Here is a 19622-nt window from a genome sequence, read left to right as displayed (position 1 = left end):
AAGCAAATTTTGAATTCTCAAAAAATTAATTAAAGAGATGAAACAGTATTTACAATTTCAGTATATTTTTAAAATTTTAAAACTAAATTCAAATTTTATATATTAATTACTCAATTCAAACCTATTACTTAAAGAAGTTACTGAAAAATGAAACAATTCTATGCCGTTCAAATGGAGGCATTAGAGTTGCAAAGTGGTTAGAATTTCACTGTGCATCAAATTCTGTAAGATGACATGTAAATCTTATAAAGTTATTCATCTATCTAAATTAATTTACAAAATAAAATAAATAATACCAAGAATAAGTTAAAAATAAAATACTAAATATGTATTTTTGAATGAAGAGAGTTTTTGCAACTCATTTTGACATTTATTAATGCAAATATTAATAATTCTTCTGATGACGGAGAAGATACTACGAGTGCTGAAGACTGTTTTGACCGATTAGGTTGCAACCTTAACTCTCTACATGTTTAAGAAGTGTATATAATATACTGAATAAGTATCAAAATCTTTTTAACTTATAATATTAGTTTTTTCTTTGTAAGATTTATTTTTAATTGAGCTGGAATCCGTTGACGTCTATTATTTTGGATTGTGTTTTTGTTCTGCTTCCGCAAAGAAAAAACATGAATTCTAGCTTTGTTTGTATGGTTTGGTTGCAGGTATGGGCTGAAACTATCAAAAGAAAGAGGAAAAGACATTACACTCCGCATCAGGTACGTACAATCTTATTTGTTTTTACCCAAGTTTATAATTTTGCAGAAGTTACGTTCTTAGATACAAAGAGCAAGATTATGATGACTATTTTACTACCTATTTATGTCGTTTATGCAATGGTAGATATCACCATATGTACATAATATTATACTGCATTCTTTTTGCTTCATTACACATAGTCACTAGTGTAAATGTTATCGAAAAATTATATTTATTACCATCAAAAGGAAACTCTACTTCCCAAAAAGAAAGATGACCAATTGAGATAATTTCTCTTGAATGTGAATCTGGTATTGGAAAAGAATGACGAAAGTCATACTCAATCGAATCCTTGGAGGAATTTGATGTATTAGTTTTATTGTTTGGTTGAGTTATGTTTAACATTTTCCATAAACTTTTTGTCACGACCCGAGCTACGGGCCGCGACGGGTATCCGGGACTAACAACCGAACACAACTCATATTACTGCTTATCTGCTCTCATTTGTACTATATGCTCATAATCGTATAAAACTATCATCATCGGAAACATATTTGCTTTTATAAACATAAGCCCTTCGGCTATCAAAATAATATATACATGCACATTTATATATATTCATGATTGGGCACGACGGGATCCTGTCCCGTCCATGTCTAGTACTCCAGTAGAGGCTCGTAGATACGCAGTGTGGGTGATATGGTCCCATAGTGTTCATATGTTACACCTCGGAAATTTTCCCTTAGCGTACAATTAATAGACTCAAATTACCGAGGACATGACCTTAGATAGGAGGGTTTGGAGGACCCAAATTAGGGTAGAAGGCTAGTAGATAGTCCCGTTATCCGTTCTTATTAGTAATCCTTGATATCGCAATATAATTTCTTATGCTCCAATTTATGCTATTATCTACTATTTCTGTGCTTTCATTATCCTGTGGTACCTGTGTCGATTGCATTATTTTATTTTATATTATTGCTTTTCCATGTCGCTTTGAATTTCTTAGCCTTATCTGACTTTTTTTTTATGCTTTTATGCTTTTCTTGAGCCGAGGGTCTTTCGGAAACAGCCGTCCTACCTTGGTAGGAGTAAGGTCTGCATACACTCTACCCTCCCCAGACCCCACGATGTGAGATTTTACTGGGTTGTTGTTGTTGTTGTTGTTGTTGTACAATTAATAGACTCACGAAGAACATGACGGATACCCGTCGCGGCCTGTAGCTCGGGTCGTGACACTTTTCAAGGAAGGAAGTGACATCATTTAATTGTATATATCCTCACATACATTTAACAAAATACATCATAACAAGGTATTGGAGGGTTCTTTAATAGTAGTAGTTTTCTTTCTCATGAACAGAAAGAATAGTGGACAAAGCTTAGTAAACATATTATCTAATATGTCATCACACTATCTGGAATAAATGTCTAAAAAATATGAAGAGTTTAGCTTATGAGCTCTTCAACAAAAGCATGAACTCTCTAATCTTATCTTTAGGTAAGATTATGTAGATGCCCGAAAGAGCTTCACCTAATTATGTCCTCTACTCATAAAAATAACTTTAGGGATATGTTATGTAGATGCCCGAAAAGGCTTCACCTAAATATGTCATCTAATCATAAAAATAACTTTAGGGATATGTTAATTATATTTTTCTGATATTATCCTCATGGATAAATTAAAAGAAAGTGTGTTCAACAGATATGTAAGAATTCCGAGCAATGGGTTGAAAATGTAAATATAAAACTAAAATTTTCATATAGGTAATTTCACTATTTAAATTAAAAATCTAAATTTTATAGTGAAACCAAAATTAAATCAAAATTTAGTTGCTTATATGCAGGTAATATTAAATAATTTTGTTAGAAATATAGGTAGATTTTATTAAAAATAATAAAAGAACATCATTATTTAACTTTGGACAAAATCAAAATTAAAGTATATGATATTATTTGATTTATAAATAAAATACTAAATGGGAAAAAATTAATTAAAGTGTCATAGTAGGAAAAAAAGGTATAGCGAGGAGAAGAGAGATGTGTAAGGGTATCTGTACATTGAATTAAATTATTTTAAAAATAAAGTAAATAATATTACTAAAAAATATTCTGATAAATTTAAACAATAAGAAATTTCCAAAAGTAAATAGAAATTTCGAAATTATAGAGGAAATCTCAAAGGTAAAAGAAATTATATTTATTATATTATATTAGACGGATATTATAAGAGTATATTAAAAAATAAAAAAATTCATTTTAGTATGAAGAGGAAATTTGATAAGAGTAATTATTTGATACTTGAATATTATTATGAATACTTTTAATGACGATTGAGGTGGGTAAATTATTGGAAATAATATTTGTGAAAGAAAGTTACTGTAAAAATTAAATTTCAAAGCTTCCCCTTTTTTTTTTTTTTTTTTTAAAAAAGAAAAACTTAAAACCATGTTCTTCATTATTCTAACAACACTTAAATTTATTTTTCATGTGTTAGCAGTAGTAGAAATTGACTTATAAAGGGAAAATAAACGACATCAACAAAAATTTAAATACTAAAGAAATTAAATTTGATGCGGCATCATAGATGTGAAAACTAATATACTATGATCAGTTTTTATTGCTATGAATCGCACATCGCACGGGTACTAATACTAGTCTATATATAATAAGAGAGGCAAAATGCTGTTAGAATGACAAGTGTCATCACCTTAAAATTGCTATTTTAAAATTAAAAAAAAAAACTGCAAATTCACAAAATAGGATAACTGCACAACATAAATTGCTATTTTAAAATACCTAAAATAAAAAATAAAAAAGAACTGCAAATTCACAGCAACGGATTATGCAACAAAATATAGACAAAAAAATTGAAAATACTAGATATATGCATTAGAACTGATCACGGTCATTATGCATTATAACCAATCACGTTCATTATTTCACAAATAAGAGGTAGTGATGATAAGATTAAAGAAACTGAAACTCCTCTCCAATTTGTAACTTTCATGATTTATGAATTGCAACCCAAAACTGCTACCATTTACTAACCCCTCAAAAACACTTTTTAATGGAAGAATAATATATAAGATGAAACAGTGGGTATGTGTCCCTAAGCACCAAATTTCTTCTTAAAAAGTAAGTCATCACATTGAGGATTTTTCAGTAAAAAGAAGACACATATGAATTGATAACACTAGACGTGTAGAATTGCAGATGGCCAGAAGTCCAGAACAGAATAAGATGTCAATGCAATGCAGGACAATTTCAAACAAGTAACAAGTTGACGACAATCACAATAATCACCCGATTTGGTGTCAAAAGGATCAAATATTAATTCCAACATTGATTTTCCAACTAAGGTAAGTTCAATGCTTTCATGTTCACGGCTTAAATTATTATTTGAATTTGAAAGTTGTATCGTCCCTTAGAGTTTCTTAAATATTTTCCATTTGCAACAGTTTTGTTATTTGGTGATTTACATTTACATTTTGTTGTTTTTGGAATTCAAATGACAGAAGATCAAAAGAACAATTTGATCACATATCATTTTATCTTTACAGCATGGCTATAGGAGGATTCCAGTAAGTATTAGTGATATTTTTTTTTTTACAGTTTTTCCTTTATGGGACATTGTTATTCTTAATTTTTTGCCTAATGCAACTACTGTAATCCAGGACCAAAAAATATTTTTAAATTAAGGAAAAAAAATCGTGAATGGATAATACTACAAACTGAAATCTTAAACAACAAAGACAAAAATAATAAATAACTAAACAATAAAAAGTCCCAAGCAACAGTGTAAATAAGCATGTGTAATAAGTCAATTAGAATTGAAATATAAAATATTTAATTTGAATTTTGAACGGAAAGACCACAATTTTAATTTGCGATGATAAAATTTTGAATAATATAAATAAAATAAAGTTATTGTGAGCCATTTATAATTTGAATTAGTTTAGGAAATAAAGTAAAGTACTTAACGAATACTTAACTATATTTTATAAACCTAAACAAGTGGGAAACCATTTTAAATTATAATTCAAAATTTTATATTGGAAAGAGAAAAAAAGGAAGTTTAATTGAGTATTTCATGTGATACTCAATTATTAATAATACCAATACATTTTACACCATTGGAAAAAACTAATTAAATTATTGTAAGAAAAGAATGTGAAGAAAACAGAGTAGAGATACAGAAATATATTTAATTTCAAGAGCAACGAAAATACATTTTCATCCATATAGTATTAAATAAAAGGGGAATAACAAACATTAGGTAAAATGACAAGATATTAATTAGGTAAAGTGGTAGATATAAATAAAGGTCACTCAATAATGTAAGAATACTATGTAATGCCTAATGCAACAAATATAATCCAGAACCAAAAATGGAATTTCTTTTATAAATGATAGTGTAAAATAATAGAAGGACACAATTTTAAGTTTAGATGAGAAAAGTCTTTATTAATTATGACGAAGAATAAATTTAAAAGCCAACAATACTGAACGAATTTCAATGACCGCAATAAAACATTAAAATTTGGAAGAGATGCCAAGAAACAACGGGATAATTTTATCAGTGACCATACCTCCTCTATTACTATAATCATATTCAAGAATGTCAAATGAATAAAAAATGTTTTACAGCAGTATATCTGTTTTCTCAAATATAAGTGTAAATTTTTTAGCTATAATTTTGATAAAAGTATCATTAGAAATATCAATTAAACCGTGGATATTTGAATTTAAGACTTAACGGTAATTTTACAATATCAATTAAAACGTGGATATTTGAATTTAAGACTTAACGGTAATTTTACATATTAGATAGTTCATACTTTAATATATTAAATTTGTTATGATCAATTCTTTTATTTCTGCATGGGTACGAAAACTAGTTCAATTAATATAATCAATTTCCTTGCTGACCTTTTGTTTTTTCATTATAATTATATTTATGGTTGTTAAAAAGATGTTAAATGTATAATTAATTTACTAGTGGTGCAATGGTGACTTGTTATTTTAATGCAGGTCCTTTTCATCCTTTTTTTCTCCTCATCTGGTGTGCTTGTTATGAAGGAAAACATTTCATGGAAAATTAGCCGAGTACATTTAGCGCGGCCGTTAAAGTGGATTGGGCTCCTCTCCATTTTCCCCAAGTTCTATCTTAGATTAAAGACACATGGCATGTGTTAGAATTAATGGCTAGGCATGTGTTAGAATTAATGGCTAGGATTTAATTGACTAAAACAAGTCCCTAACTATGGTTTACATAACTAATAACTTATCCATAAATATATTAAAATATTCTCTCTCTTCCTATTTTACGTTTCCCAACTAAAAGATTAACTCAAAAAGGAATTGGAAGATAGAGTGTAAGTTATCAATTCAAAAATTAATATTGAAAAAGGGATTTTCAACCCTGCTATGTAGTTAAAGAAAAACGAAAGAGATATTACCAGTTGAATAATGGTGATATCCTGTAGATAAAGAAAAACGAAAGAGATATCACCTATTGAATAATGGTGATATCCGATATAATTAGTAATATATTTTGTGAATTAGTAATGGAATAATGGAATATATTCGTGAATTTGTAATATCACGTAATTAGTATATCACCAATTGAATAATGAGTCTAATTTGCGTAGGAAAAAAGAAGTGGGAAACGTAAAATAGGAAGAGAGAGAATATTTTAATATATTTATGAATAAGTTATTAATTGTGTAAACCATGGTTAGGGACTTGTTTTAGTCAATTAAATCCTAACCATTAATTCTAACACATGCCATGTGTCCCTAATCTAAGGTAGAACTTGGGGAAAATGGAGAGAAGGGAAATGGAGAGGAGCCCAATCCCGTTAAAGTTGTCATCATTTCTCATTTTGACATTTCATGTATACTTCAAGCATCTCTCCTCGGGTCTATGTCCTGCAATTATATTTATACACACACACACTAGTGTCATTTGGTCCGTGCTAAGCCCGAGCCCAAACCGACGTTAAAAATTAAATTTGTGAATATTTTTTAAAAAAAAATCTGCTCTTACTTTTTTATTTTGTAATATCAGTTTGACATTTTCTAAAGAATTCTAGAATATTAAAGTATAAAAAGGTATCTGAAAGTTAAAGAAAAATATTTTTCTTAGTTTATATATTAGACTTTTTAAAAATTAAAATCAAACAAGTGAAAGCTTTTCTAGATTCTATTTTACTGAAATTTTTTCAGATTATAGTCTCCGCTTATCCAAATTGAGCTTTTCATGTGTTAAATTAAATTCATTTATTTCTCTGAATTGAACCATATTAGCTAAATTATTTCTTTGCAAAAATATATTACAGTATTCAATTAATGTCAAAAATATTTAATGCTATAATATTGTTGTGTGATGAAATCAATAAAGTTAATTTATAAATAAATATAAACAATTAAAAGCTTGGGTATTGTAGATGTTCTTTCAAATTAAACCATATCTAATAAAATATTGTAAAGTCAATGAAATTAAATTATTCTTATTTTAAGCTTTATTTTTCCTTCCAAAAGATGTATGTTAAAAAATAATCTTTTTTCCTTTCTTAATCTAATGAACCTTTTTATGGAACATACATTGTAATAACATTTTCATGTTGAACTTAATTATTTTATCCTAAATGATATAAAATATTTTCTATCCCGTTTTTCGTAAAATATTTTATTTTAAAAAAATAAAAATATACTTTTGTAATTGTTAATAATTACTCTTTGAAGATCCAATTGTATTTTCTTTACTACAATTTTTCAATTTTTCAGAATATATGTGAAAATAATGCTATATAGTCTCTTTTAATATAGTCATTTATTAAGTAAATTTTATGTTAAAAGTGCGCCCATGTAAAATTAAATTAATTCAACCATACTTCGAGATTCTTTTTTTGATTAAGACAGAAGGACTATAATTTATATTTTAACACAATTTAAAAATATTTAACAATGATATAAGTTATTCATGTTCATTCTTTTAATTTAAACTTAATCATATCTTAAGTTAAATCTTTGTTAATTACTTATGTTTGCAAGCACGTACAAAACAAAATTATAGGAGAAAATTAAATTAAATTAAATTTACGTTTAATTAGACAAAAAATATACAAAATAACAAATGATAAATAACATCATTAAATAATAAATAATATTAAAAGAAAAATAATTTAATTCAATAATTAAGCTTATATTCCTACATGTCTATAATAGTTTCTTAAATAAAAATAAAATTTGATTTATTTAAAATATTATTTCACATAGCAAAAGACTCAAATATGTATGATTGTTCTTTGTGGGGGTCACTATGGCATTTTTCATTACATCATCACTTTCAGTGGTATGAAAAAGTCCTCAAAGTTCTTAAAATTTACTAAAATGAGTGAGAACTTATAGTGTAATTAAAGGTTCAATTAGGGGTAATATATATATTGGATGATTCCCTAAGTCCCTCATTCAAAGTTTAGGAATTCACTTTGTAAAACTGACAAATATTTTACTTGAAGCTCTCTCAAGACATATTCCTTCCATCTCAATTAATGTGATGGTGTTTGACTAGGCACAAATTTTTCATTTAAAGAAAGAAAATGCTTTTGGACTCAAGGTCTAAAAGATGTCAAAAAAAATTGTGTGGCTATGTATCATTTCATTAAAAATAAAATATAAAATTTAAAGTTAAATTATTACTAAATATAAAAATGTGTCATATTTTTATACTTACTAAAAAAATATATGTATAAATTAAAATAGAGGAGCATAAATCTTAATTAGTTCCTTTGCTTTCTCTCTCCTTGAAAGATCAGGTCTTCCTATTTGTAGAACCAACAAGACACTCATGACCGTTCTTATCTTCTTTGAGGTTATTGTCTTCCAACAGACACATACTTTCATGAAAGTTGCAATAATTCAAGAAACACATTTTCCTGAAAGAACATATTCATTTTTTGAAAAAGTACGGGACTAAGAGTTGAACGTGAAGTTTCTAAAAATTTGGTATGAAATTTACTATAACTACAACACCAACAAGAAATCCTACCTTATATTATAAAAGTTTAATTCTGATCACCCCAAGTTCATCAATTCTAATTTCTTCTATAATATTGTGGCTCCCTACCGCGACCGAGAACAATAGCCAATCTCAGAAAGTCTCGGTGGTGGGATGGTTGAGATCCTTTCACCTTAATCAGAGATTTCAGATTCAAACTTTGGAAATGAATTTTTTTTGGTAGAAATCGTTTTATTCCATAGTGGCCCTATTCGTCCTGAATTCAGATTAGTCAGGCCAATGAATTTTGAATGTAAGATGGTAAAACAAAGAACAAAGGAAAAAAACAATAACCAATCCCATCATTTTGCGTTCATGACATGCTGCAGTTGACTAATAAATATGCAAACTATATATTGTTGCCTATTGTCGGATCCTAAAAGGTATTTCTACTAAATTTCCTAGTCCTTTTCATCCCATGTAATGTGGAATTGAGTGAAAGAGTAGTCGAAATCATAAAAGAAATAGACAAAGCAAAAGACTAAGAAGAAAATTATTCCATGTATAGGACTTCACTTAATCCACATAAGTTGCATTTTTGTTTTTCCAATTTCAAGATTTAACATATAACTGATTCCATTTTGACTAGTTAGGAAGACCACCAAAGGTCTAGTGAGAATTTAAAGGTTATTCACCTGACTTGATCAGTCTTTGGTTGCTTTCTATCTTCTTTGGTTTTCACATTTGACTAGTAAAATCTCCTTTTCCCACCTCCTTAATTTCTTTGTTCCTCCCTTGGTTTAATAGTCATATTGATTTTATTTTCCCTCCGAAGTAGCCATCTATTACTTCATGATTAAGGCCATGATATATTCAAAAGAGCGAACAATATGATTTACAATTCTATGGGGACATCCTTTCTCAAGAAACATCTTGAACCAAAGCAACTAAAACTTAGCTAAATTATGAATAACAGTATTAAAATTCCTAGAAATATATAAAAAATCTACATGATCAAGAGCCGAAGAGCATACATGTGTCATGTATATTTATTGGATACGTGTAAGCATCAAATACGAGTAAGTTCTTATAATGTATTACAACCTAAACCAGAGGCGGATCTTGGATTTTAAGGTTCCGGGTGCCACAATATTTTGAGCTTCGATTTGACTTTTCTTTTTTCAGCTTCGGTTTGAGTTAATCATCAACCGATTAACAGACAACCCAATTACCACATTATGTTGGCTTCGGACTTGATTTATTTGGAGTTTTGATTCGGGTTACTGGTCTTTCGGTTTGCATAGACAAACCGATTGTCACACTATTTTTGGGCTTTGACTTGATTTAATTTGAATCTCCATTCGGGTTACTCATCTTCCAGTTTATATGGACAAATTGATTGTTACACTATTTTGGATTTCAACTTGATTTATTTTGAGCTTCGGTTCAGATTACTCGACTTTCGATTTATATAGACAAACCGATTGCCACACTATTATGGGCTTCGGCTTAATTTATTTTGAACTTTAGTTTGGATTATCCCTCTTTTCGGTTTGCATACAATTTTAAATAAATCTTAAAGCTTTGATAGTATTAATATCAGCAAACTATTTTATTCCTTATAATTTTCTCGACGAATTTTCATATTTTGGAACCATACTCCAGCTCAAAAATACTCAAATAGAACTCAATGTAGATGCATTTTAGATACTCAAATAAAAGATTACTACAAATAAACACAGTGAGCAATAAAATTAAACTGAACAATGATTAATAAATTTTAAAAAGTCAATATGTAACTCATAAGGAAAAAAGCGTCAGCAGGAATAAAGAAAAGGAAAGGAAGAAACAAGGAAAAGAGGTTAAAGAAGAAACAAAATAGAAAAATAAAAGAAGAAAAATGGAGAACGTAAGCTTCTTAAACGTAGAAAACAAAATAGTTCTAAAAAAGTGAAGTAAGCTGATTCGATCCCGATCGCTGGGGGTAGAATATTCAACCTTGTGCTGGTGGCACCAGACAGCCATTTATGACTCCGAGTGCCATTAAATCTATTTATAACATTCCCTCTATATATATATACACATATATAGATCAAGGTGTGGGGTGGCGTGACACTCCCTCCCTCCTTAGTAGATCCGCCTCTGACATATTGGAGCTTGGGCCTCTTTTCGGATTCAATTCGAATGAAGCCATAGCTAATATTCTAGGTCCTACCCTGACACTCTTTCATGTGGGTTATGCAGTAACTTTTTTAGATAAATTAGGTCTAAAATAAATGTACTTTGCCTATGGCTCCGTTCAAATATGTCAGGAAAAAATACTACTTAATGCATATGCGGCCCCTTAAATTTGTTCCTTTTTTTCATTTTGGCATCTCAATTAAGTGTTATTCTTATTGAACCTCTGAACTCGTCCTCCAGTGTGTCTATTGCGTTTGTGTTGTTCCTATTAAACCACTAAACTCGTCATCCAGTGTGTCTATCAAACACAATTCGACATACATAGTATTCCATCTTCAATGTAGCAACATGCTAATATATATTCTAATTTAATTATGTCATCTTTTAGCAAAGATTAACATCAATTGAGAGCGAAAAAAAGAATAGCTATTAATTAACCTGGCAGTGGAAGAGCAGAACCAGCAAAAACCGACACATCCATGACCTAAAGAATAGCTCACCACATGTCTAAAAAATATTACTCCACCTTCATTTTCCCAATTTAATTTCTGCTTCTAATAAAAATCAGATTTAGGAGGTCTAATAATAGACACACTTTAGGACAAATTCAGGAGTTCAATAGGAACAACACTTAGTTGAGGTACCAAAATGAAAAAAAGAAACAAGTTTAGGGGGCCGCATATGCATTAAGCCAAAAGATACTAATCTTTGCTTATATGCATGACATATTGTATGGTTTTAGTTCCCAAGTATACGTACTTGATCTTCCAATTATACTATGTAAACCTAATTGTTTGTCTCATGCAAATTTCATAAATCTCAATCCTTCTCTAAGTACTCCTTGTATGGGAATCGAGCCTGGGAATAGAGTCATTTGGTCACGTTAATCTGAGAATTGAATTTTTCGGCACGAATTTAAATTAATAGAACCTAAAATGAGTATCGAACATCAAGTGCCCCGAACAATATACACCAGCCTCTTCTAGATGGTAAATTTCAGCAATATTTTCATATAAAATATCTCAATAACTTCCACTTCCATGATCAACTCTGTGGTCAATTTTCCGTGTGGAAGTAAAACTTTGTCACACTCATTTTTTCTGCAATTTCGAATTGTCAAAAGTTCATATAAAGCTTGGTAACTTTTCAGTTGAAAATTATGACACTACACCTTTTAAAAAAAATTTACTTTTACCATGTAAAACGTGATGTGTCATTTTAACATGGCATATATTTGCTTTCAATCGATTGACATGCAATCTGTTTAAAACTTTCATGATAAAAAAATTATTTCACACGTCAAAATTATTTTGATTTATCATTTATACCTGCACATCAATGTTTAAAACCATACCGCAATCAATATTCCTTTTTAAAAAATGCTCTTCAGCTAGTTCTTTAAGCAACTTTTGATGCAAAAATGAATGATTGCACCTTTAAATTCGACATCTATTATATTAGATTGCTAAGTAAAATCATTTTCTCTCTTAAAATGGAACCATAAAAAAAATGGTGTCATAAACTCTTTTGGTATATTTTATCTCTTAATTGCTAATTATCATATTCTAGTAGCATATTTATTTAGAGGTAATGATATTGATGACCTTAAACAAACTATTAAGGGATTTGCTTACATAATTTCTGTAATACATAAGATTAGTACATAATATTAAGGGATATCCTTACATACGATTAATTCTAATTTATTTTAAACTCTGTTCTTTCCCCTCTCTCTACAAGTATACAACGACAACAACACAGTGAAATCCACAACGTGGGGTCTGGGAGGGTAGAGTGTACGCAGACCTTACTCCTACCAAGGTAGGATATTTGTTTCCGAAAGACCCTACTAATAAAAAGCATAAAAAGAGGTCGGAAGCGCTAAGAGATTCAGATTGACGATATGGAAATGCAAATTACGAAAGCGACACAGATAAAATAGGATAATCAAAGCACAGGAAATAACAAATAATAGCAGAAATCAGAGCACAAGAAATCTCTCTACAAGTATGTTTTAGGATTATCTTGAACTGAATTTATGTACTTCTTTTCTTGACTGGGTAATCTTAAATTGGATATAATCTTCCATTAAAGGTATTTAGTTTATGTTTATTGAGGTTCTTCAATTCTCTAACTTATATAAGCATCAAATCATTTTGTTTTTTAGGATGAAAATTTTGTAAATTACATTATAAGCCTAATGAAAATTTGGTTGCTGAAATGTGTGCTTTTTTGCATTGAAAAGAAATTAGAGGGAAGTGCTGCAACCTTTTCTATTTTAAAAGGAACAGAAGGAAATTGCAAGGGATTATGAGTATTTCTAATTATTTTATAAGCTTAAAATAAGATATTGAGAGAATATAGTGTCTCATGATGATAAGTTAAAAGGAAAAACGAATTAAGGACCAAATCATAGGCATTTCAAGTGAATTTGATCACCAATGAGTGTGGTGTGGTGAGATGGATAGGATCTCTTACTTAATTTTAATCGGAGGTTTCAGGTTCGAGCTTTGAGAATGGAAAAATCTTAGTAGGGAGTGATTTCCCCTCTCTTCGACTATATGTGACACAAATTTGGTTGTTAAACATCAAATACATATGGTTAGAATAAAACATAAGCGAATTGGTAAAGAATATACAACAATTCATCCAATGACAACAGAGCATTAAGATGAATAACAAATGCTTTTTATTCCTTTTTTGGGTAATGTCATGTTACAAAAGATGTACTTCACATAAAATTAAGCTAAGTTAGGAGGATGGAGGCCAGAGTTTCTTGAAGACTTTTCTCTTACATTTCTTTTTCCCTAATCCTAATAATAATTACCCATCATAACCTTTCTTTTTCACATTACCATCCACTACGCTTTTCCCCATTAACCTAACTAAAAGGTCCAATACAAAAATTGGAAGAAAAAAAAAAAGTAGGAAAAAAGAAAGAAGATTATCCTAGCTTAAAAAAAAAAAAAAAAAAGTATCAACTTGGAGTGTTTTGCTGGTCCTCTCAAACTAAAGGTCAATAAACAAACATGAATTTTCAAACTTGTCGACTCCCAATAATCCCAAAGTACCAATAATTAGTTGGCATTCCACTACTTCAAGTTTACAGTACAACCAAATTGACCCCTCAAAATTCTGGTAACTCTAATAAGTCCCCAGACTTTATGAAAACATTGTACCAAAAGTCCATATCGTCCTCTAGTTTTGCTTCAACCATCTCCACACTTTCTTGCTTCATGGCATGAAATGGAAATTGAACTTGTAATTCTTCATGGGCACCCGCCATATCGAAACTCGAATTATCAGCTGTGGATAAATCGTCCGTCCAGAAACTCTCGTCAATCTCTGGAATAAAATTTTCAGACGAGTCCATCTCATCTAATTGTTTAATCATCGTCTGATCACCATTCGCGATGGTTGTCACGGCCATTGAATCGGCTGTGACAGTCGACACCTCACTAGACGACAATTGTGGTGAGTTCGGGCCGGACCCGGGCCCATTAATGTCTTCTTGGATGTTGTTAAAATTGTTTGAACTTTTCAAGGTAATTTGAGAAGTACTAGGAGATTTGGTATCATTGTTGTTTTTGCAGTGTCTTTTGGAGTTCTGAGGAGGTTGGTAATTTTTAAGCCTTTTTTTCAAGTGAGTGTGCCATACATTTTTAATCTCATTGTCCGTTCGTCCCGGTAATCTCGCTGCTATTGCAGACCATCTGAAAAATAAATAATTAAGGGAAAATTTATCAGTACAAATCTAAACAAATCTTTTGTAATTTAATTAAAGATATAAGTGGACAAGCATTATACTAGTGCTTAAACTTTAATTATTACTTTGTCACAAGAACCTATGGAGATATGGACCACATGACTTGATTTGTTTAGCTCGTATAATTAAATGCCATATATTTGCAAATGAGATTAAATAATGCAACTAAAAACCTGTCTAAAAGAATCTTTTTCACATATGTTTGGATTATTTAGACATTTAAGTTCTGATTTTTTCTTTTCTTTCTAGCCACTTTTCGATTTTGTAACTACTCTTTGAACAAAAACACCAAGGTTCTGTAAGGATGAATAAACAGCATGCTATAGTAATATTGGCTTTAGAAAAGGGGGAATAATTTCTCATTAATTTTCTTCCCTTTTCTGTGAATGATGATTATGAGCATGCAAGACGTTACTGAATGTGATAAAGACAATACCCGTATAAAAATCAGCTTTTTTAGAGCTATGATCATTATTCTTCTTGCCAATGCTCCCTTTTTAAAAGTCCTTTAATTTATTTCTTCTTTTTGATTAAATAAGAAAAAGTGAAGGGATAGATTATATGCATGTGATAGAGCTAAAAGGAAAGAATATTCAAGGAATTAAACTGATTACTAAAATTAGCAAATGTTAATTTGGAGAAAAATTAAAGGGGAAAAATAGAAAGAAATTAAATTGAAATATTTGAAAATTGAAACTGACCTATTGCCAAGCATTTCATGTAATTGGATAATGCTATCTTCTTCTTCTCTGGTGAAATTTCCCCTCTTTATATCTGGACGCAAATAATTAGTCCAACGGAGTCTGCAACTCTTCCCACATCTCAATAGTCCTGATGATCAAAATGGAAAGAAAAATGAGTTTTTATTCATAAAAAAATCAAGAAAATAGTAACACAAAAATGGGTTTTCAAATCCTATAAAAAGAATGCCATGTTAAGTTCTAAATAATTTTCTTTTAACTTTCACCATCTTTTCCAATCAATTTCTTGATCAGAAAAAAAATTGGCCATTTAAATGGAGAAACTCCTGGTAAGGAGCACGGGCTTTACGCAGCCCGAGTCAAACTTATGCGGTCAAAAATGGAAAAAAAAAAAATGAGTGTTTATGGGAATGGAAAAGTTCCTGATAGAAAACATGTTTCCTCTTTAATGGGCTTTATGTGGCTCGAATCTAAGTTATTCGGGCTAGTGAGTTTTGAATATAGGAGTTAGAGAGACAGAGTCGGAATTTGAAGCGAATAATTACCAGCTAGTTTAGGGAGGGCCCTCCAATTGCCATGACCATTTGATTGAATATAAGAAATAAGAATTTGATCTTCTTCAGGTGTCCATGGCCCTTTCTTCAACCCCATCTTCTCACAACAAGGTGCTCTCACCATTTTTTTTTTTTTGGCTCTTTGATTTATACTTGCTTTGCGAATAACTCTTTAATCAATTGATTTGATGTTCTTAAGAAGTAGTGTATTTTTTTTTTGGCCGTGTGTTTCACTCTTCTCTTCCAATAAGAAAGAAAGAATTGGAAAAGGATCTCAATATCAGTGGAGCAAATACATTGGATGTGTGGGTATTTATGCTTTTGAGTTACTCTATTTTTTATAATAAAATAAACGAATAGGTCCAAGACCAGCGTCTCATTTTCAAGAAAGTCATTACTTGCGATTTCCACGAAGCTGGTTCAGTATCTATTTTCTCTCTCTAAAGAGAAATAATAAAAAGGGAAAAAATATGATTTGAGTGAATATTGTTTTTTACAAGTTGTACGACAAGTGTGTATTAAACTAATTTTTTATTTAACTATAGAAAAATTACTCACTCGTTCTATTTAGTGTTTCAGCTTATGTGTACTGGGCATGAAATTTAAAAAAGAAATAATAAGTTTGTGCTATAAAATAAGTTTTGAATATTTGTATGTTCATAACTTATCTCATTAAGAATAAAATAAGAATTTTAATATTAAATTATTTTTAAGCTTTTTGGAACCAGCTGATAAAAGGAGTATGTCATTGTGAAAAGTAATTGAGTTAATTAATGCCTCTTTCTTTCTTTTCTTTTCCTTTTTTTTTTTTTTTTTTTTTGGGTTTTCCTGTATCCGGTATCCGCATTTGAGCCCATATTATTTCGAATTCGAGCCGCGTAGGGCCTATTTCGGGAAAGCGTTTCCTACCAAATATTATGTGATACTTTTTAATTTGTCCCAAAAAAAATTATACATTTATGTTTTAAAAACTATTTAATCTTAGCATCTTTAATTTATCCTTAATAACATGATTTAATGAAAACACCTTGGTATCAAAAGTTCCTACTTTATAAGAGAGAAAGGTATTCTCATCACTACTCATTTAAAAAAAAAATGGTAATTAGCATATATTTAGCTTATATGTATAAAATTTTCATTTATTTTTTAAAATTAGTATTCAAGCAAACACTTCCACATGAAATATGATGGAACAGGTTAAAATCTCTTCTCTCTCTACTCATTCTGTATTTTTATTTGCAAACAGAAAATTTGAACAAATCAAATTTAAATATTTTACGTTAAGTGTGTGGACTTTGTATAAGTGATTAGCTTTCAAATTGTGTTAATTTAAATTGGTAAGAATTTGTCATGAAGTGATTTGGTCAAACAACACGAGAGATGACTGATGAGGGCCCAGTGAATGCATGGGGACAAAGTGTAATCCTGCATGGAAATTCATGAAATTTTATTTTTAGTGTGTGCATTACTCAAATTGAATATTAATATTTGAAAATTCAGTCGTCATTTTATTGAAAAAAGAAAATAAAGAAAACTTGTCGTCACCACATGAGGATAAGACAAGTTGGGTTTATTTATTAATTTAAAAAATCTCTGCTGTGAAATAGTCACATGGGTGTAGGGGTGGGCATAATTCGGGCCAACCTGAAATTCAAATCGAAATCCGAATTTTTTGAATTTTTGGATTAGTCACATGGGTGCAGGGGTGGGCATAGTTCGGGCCAACTCGAAATCCAAATCGAAATCCAAACTTTTTGAATTATGGATTGGATTGCGGATTTTATTTTTAAAACTTATAGATTTCGTATTGGATATGGATCTAATACTATGGATGTTTGGATATCCGAAAAATTGAAATTTTTATACCTTATATTCTACTCTACCCATATTATATGTGCCAAACAGGCCAATGATACTAAGAAATCCAATGCAAAAGGTCTAATAGATTAATACCCTACGAGCTACGACCCTACCCATTATAGTAATAAGTCCAAATGCAGAATTTTCTACTAAATCAAATATAATATAGGGTTTTTTTACATTTGGATACAATCTTATAATTATATTTATCTTGCATTGCCTAGAATACTTTTTGCATGACAAGTGTCCACTATGCTAGGTGATCGAACTAGCTCAATTATCCAAGAAATTCTTTTCTTTCCCCTATTCTTACTATTACAGGGCAATTAAAACCTAGATTTTTCACTGTGGAACTCACAGTTTAAAATATTCTTGTGTTGAAGCAGAGGAAGATGTACTTTTGAATTTATGCAGAAAGTATCTTAACTGCATTGTTTTTTAGTTCTAATTTGGTTTCACATTATGCTAAGATGTGTAACTTGATAACTGGAGCACATGAATTTCGTTACAAGTAGGCATTTTAAAGGCTCAAAAGTCAAATCCGAAAATTCGAAATATCTAGACCGATTAATCCGAAACCGAACTTAAAAGACCTAATCCAATCCGAGCTTATTTGGATTGGATTTGGATTGTAATTTCTTCAATCCGAAAATCGAAAATCCAAACTGAAGTTTTTATATCCAATTCGATAGCCCGAACGTCCACCCCTATATGGTTGTTTTAATTTATTTTTTATTTTTTTCATAGACTAAATACTCCCTCCGGTCTAAAATAATTGAGGATTTAGCCTCTAAAAGCTGGTCCAAAATAATTGAGATTTTTAGTCTATCAAAAAGGTATTTCATTCTTTTTTCAAATTTACCCTTGACACATTCTTAATTCAATGAATAAATTTAATGCTTATTAATTCAAAGCTCCTCATAATTAAAGGTATTTTAGTCAATACACCTCTTAATTTTTAGGAGTAGGTGAATTTCTTGTTGGGTTTTGATATTGGTGAATGGAAAATGATAGGATGAAAAGTGAAGGGAATGTAAAAGGTCCTTTTTTGCCTTGGTTAAAGCATTTGTCCCACATAGGAAAAAGAGAGGAAAAGAGAGGTGTATATATTACATTACACCTTCTCTAGTTGCAAAAAGGATTGAGGGGGCAAGGACCCCTCACGCCGTGGTCATCGCTCGGCTTCGGCTTCGGCTTTGGCTTTGGCTTTGGCTTTGGCTTTGGCTTTGGCTTTGGATTGATTGATTATCTTTTTGGACAAACTTTTCTTTAATTATTTAATTATTTATTTATTAAATTAATTAATTATTTAATTAAATAGAAAATCGACCCTTACCCGCGACCTGCGACTTGTGACCGATCCGGTCCGTTTTTCTCTTCCCGGATTTTTTCAAATTTCCCTCCAAAAACTGGTGACCGATCGAATGGTTGCAAACATTGTAATCGCATCCTCAACTGCTATAATTCCTTCATTTTTCCGTAATTCGCATTTGAATTTTGTCAAAAGATCGATTGATTGATTATCTTTTTAGACAAACTTTTCTTTAATTATTTATTTAATTAATTAATTAATTAATTAATTAATTAAATAGAAAATCGACCCTTACCCGCGACTTGTGACCGACCCGGTCCGTTTTTCTCTTCCCGGATTTTTTCAAATTTCCCTCCAAAAACCTGGTGACTGATCTGAATGGTTGCAAAATTCGTAATCGCACCTCCAACTGCTATAAATTCCTTCATTTTTTCAGAAATCAGTCAAGACGAATTCTCTTCGCTACAAATCTTTCTCTTGTTTATTCTGGATACACTATTGTTGAGTGGTTCGTCGCTACCGTAATTTGGAGTACTACTATTTTGGTAAGA

General features: G+C 30.3%; 1 protein-coding gene across 1 annotated transcript; it reads right to left on the bottom strand.

Annotated features, from left to right (window-relative positions):
- Positions 1 to 13544: 13544 nt before the first annotated feature.
- On the bottom strand, positions 13545 to 16201 carry LOC132033018 (transcription factor MYB4-like). The gene is made up of 3 exons (XM_059422899.1): positions 15891 to 16201; positions 15346 to 15475; positions 13545 to 14591 (listed from the first exon to the last, which is right to left on the bottom strand). The coding sequence occupies exons 1-3, from the start codon at positions 16021 to 16023 to the stop codon at positions 14006 to 14008; spliced, it is 849 nt and encodes a 282-aa protein (XP_059278882.1). The 5' UTR covers positions 16024 to 16201; the 3' UTR covers positions 13545 to 14005.
- Between the last annotated feature and the right edge of the window lie 3421 nt (positions 16202 to 19622).

This window comes from Lycium ferocissimum, chromosome 1, assembly GCF_029784015.1.
Source record: "Lycium ferocissimum isolate CSIRO_LF1 chromosome 1, AGI_CSIRO_Lferr_CH_V1, whole genome shotgun sequence".
NCBI lineage: Eukaryota > Viridiplantae > Streptophyta > Magnoliopsida > Solanales > Solanaceae > Lycium > Lycium ferocissimum.
This window is presented reverse-complemented; position numbering and strand designations above follow the sequence as displayed.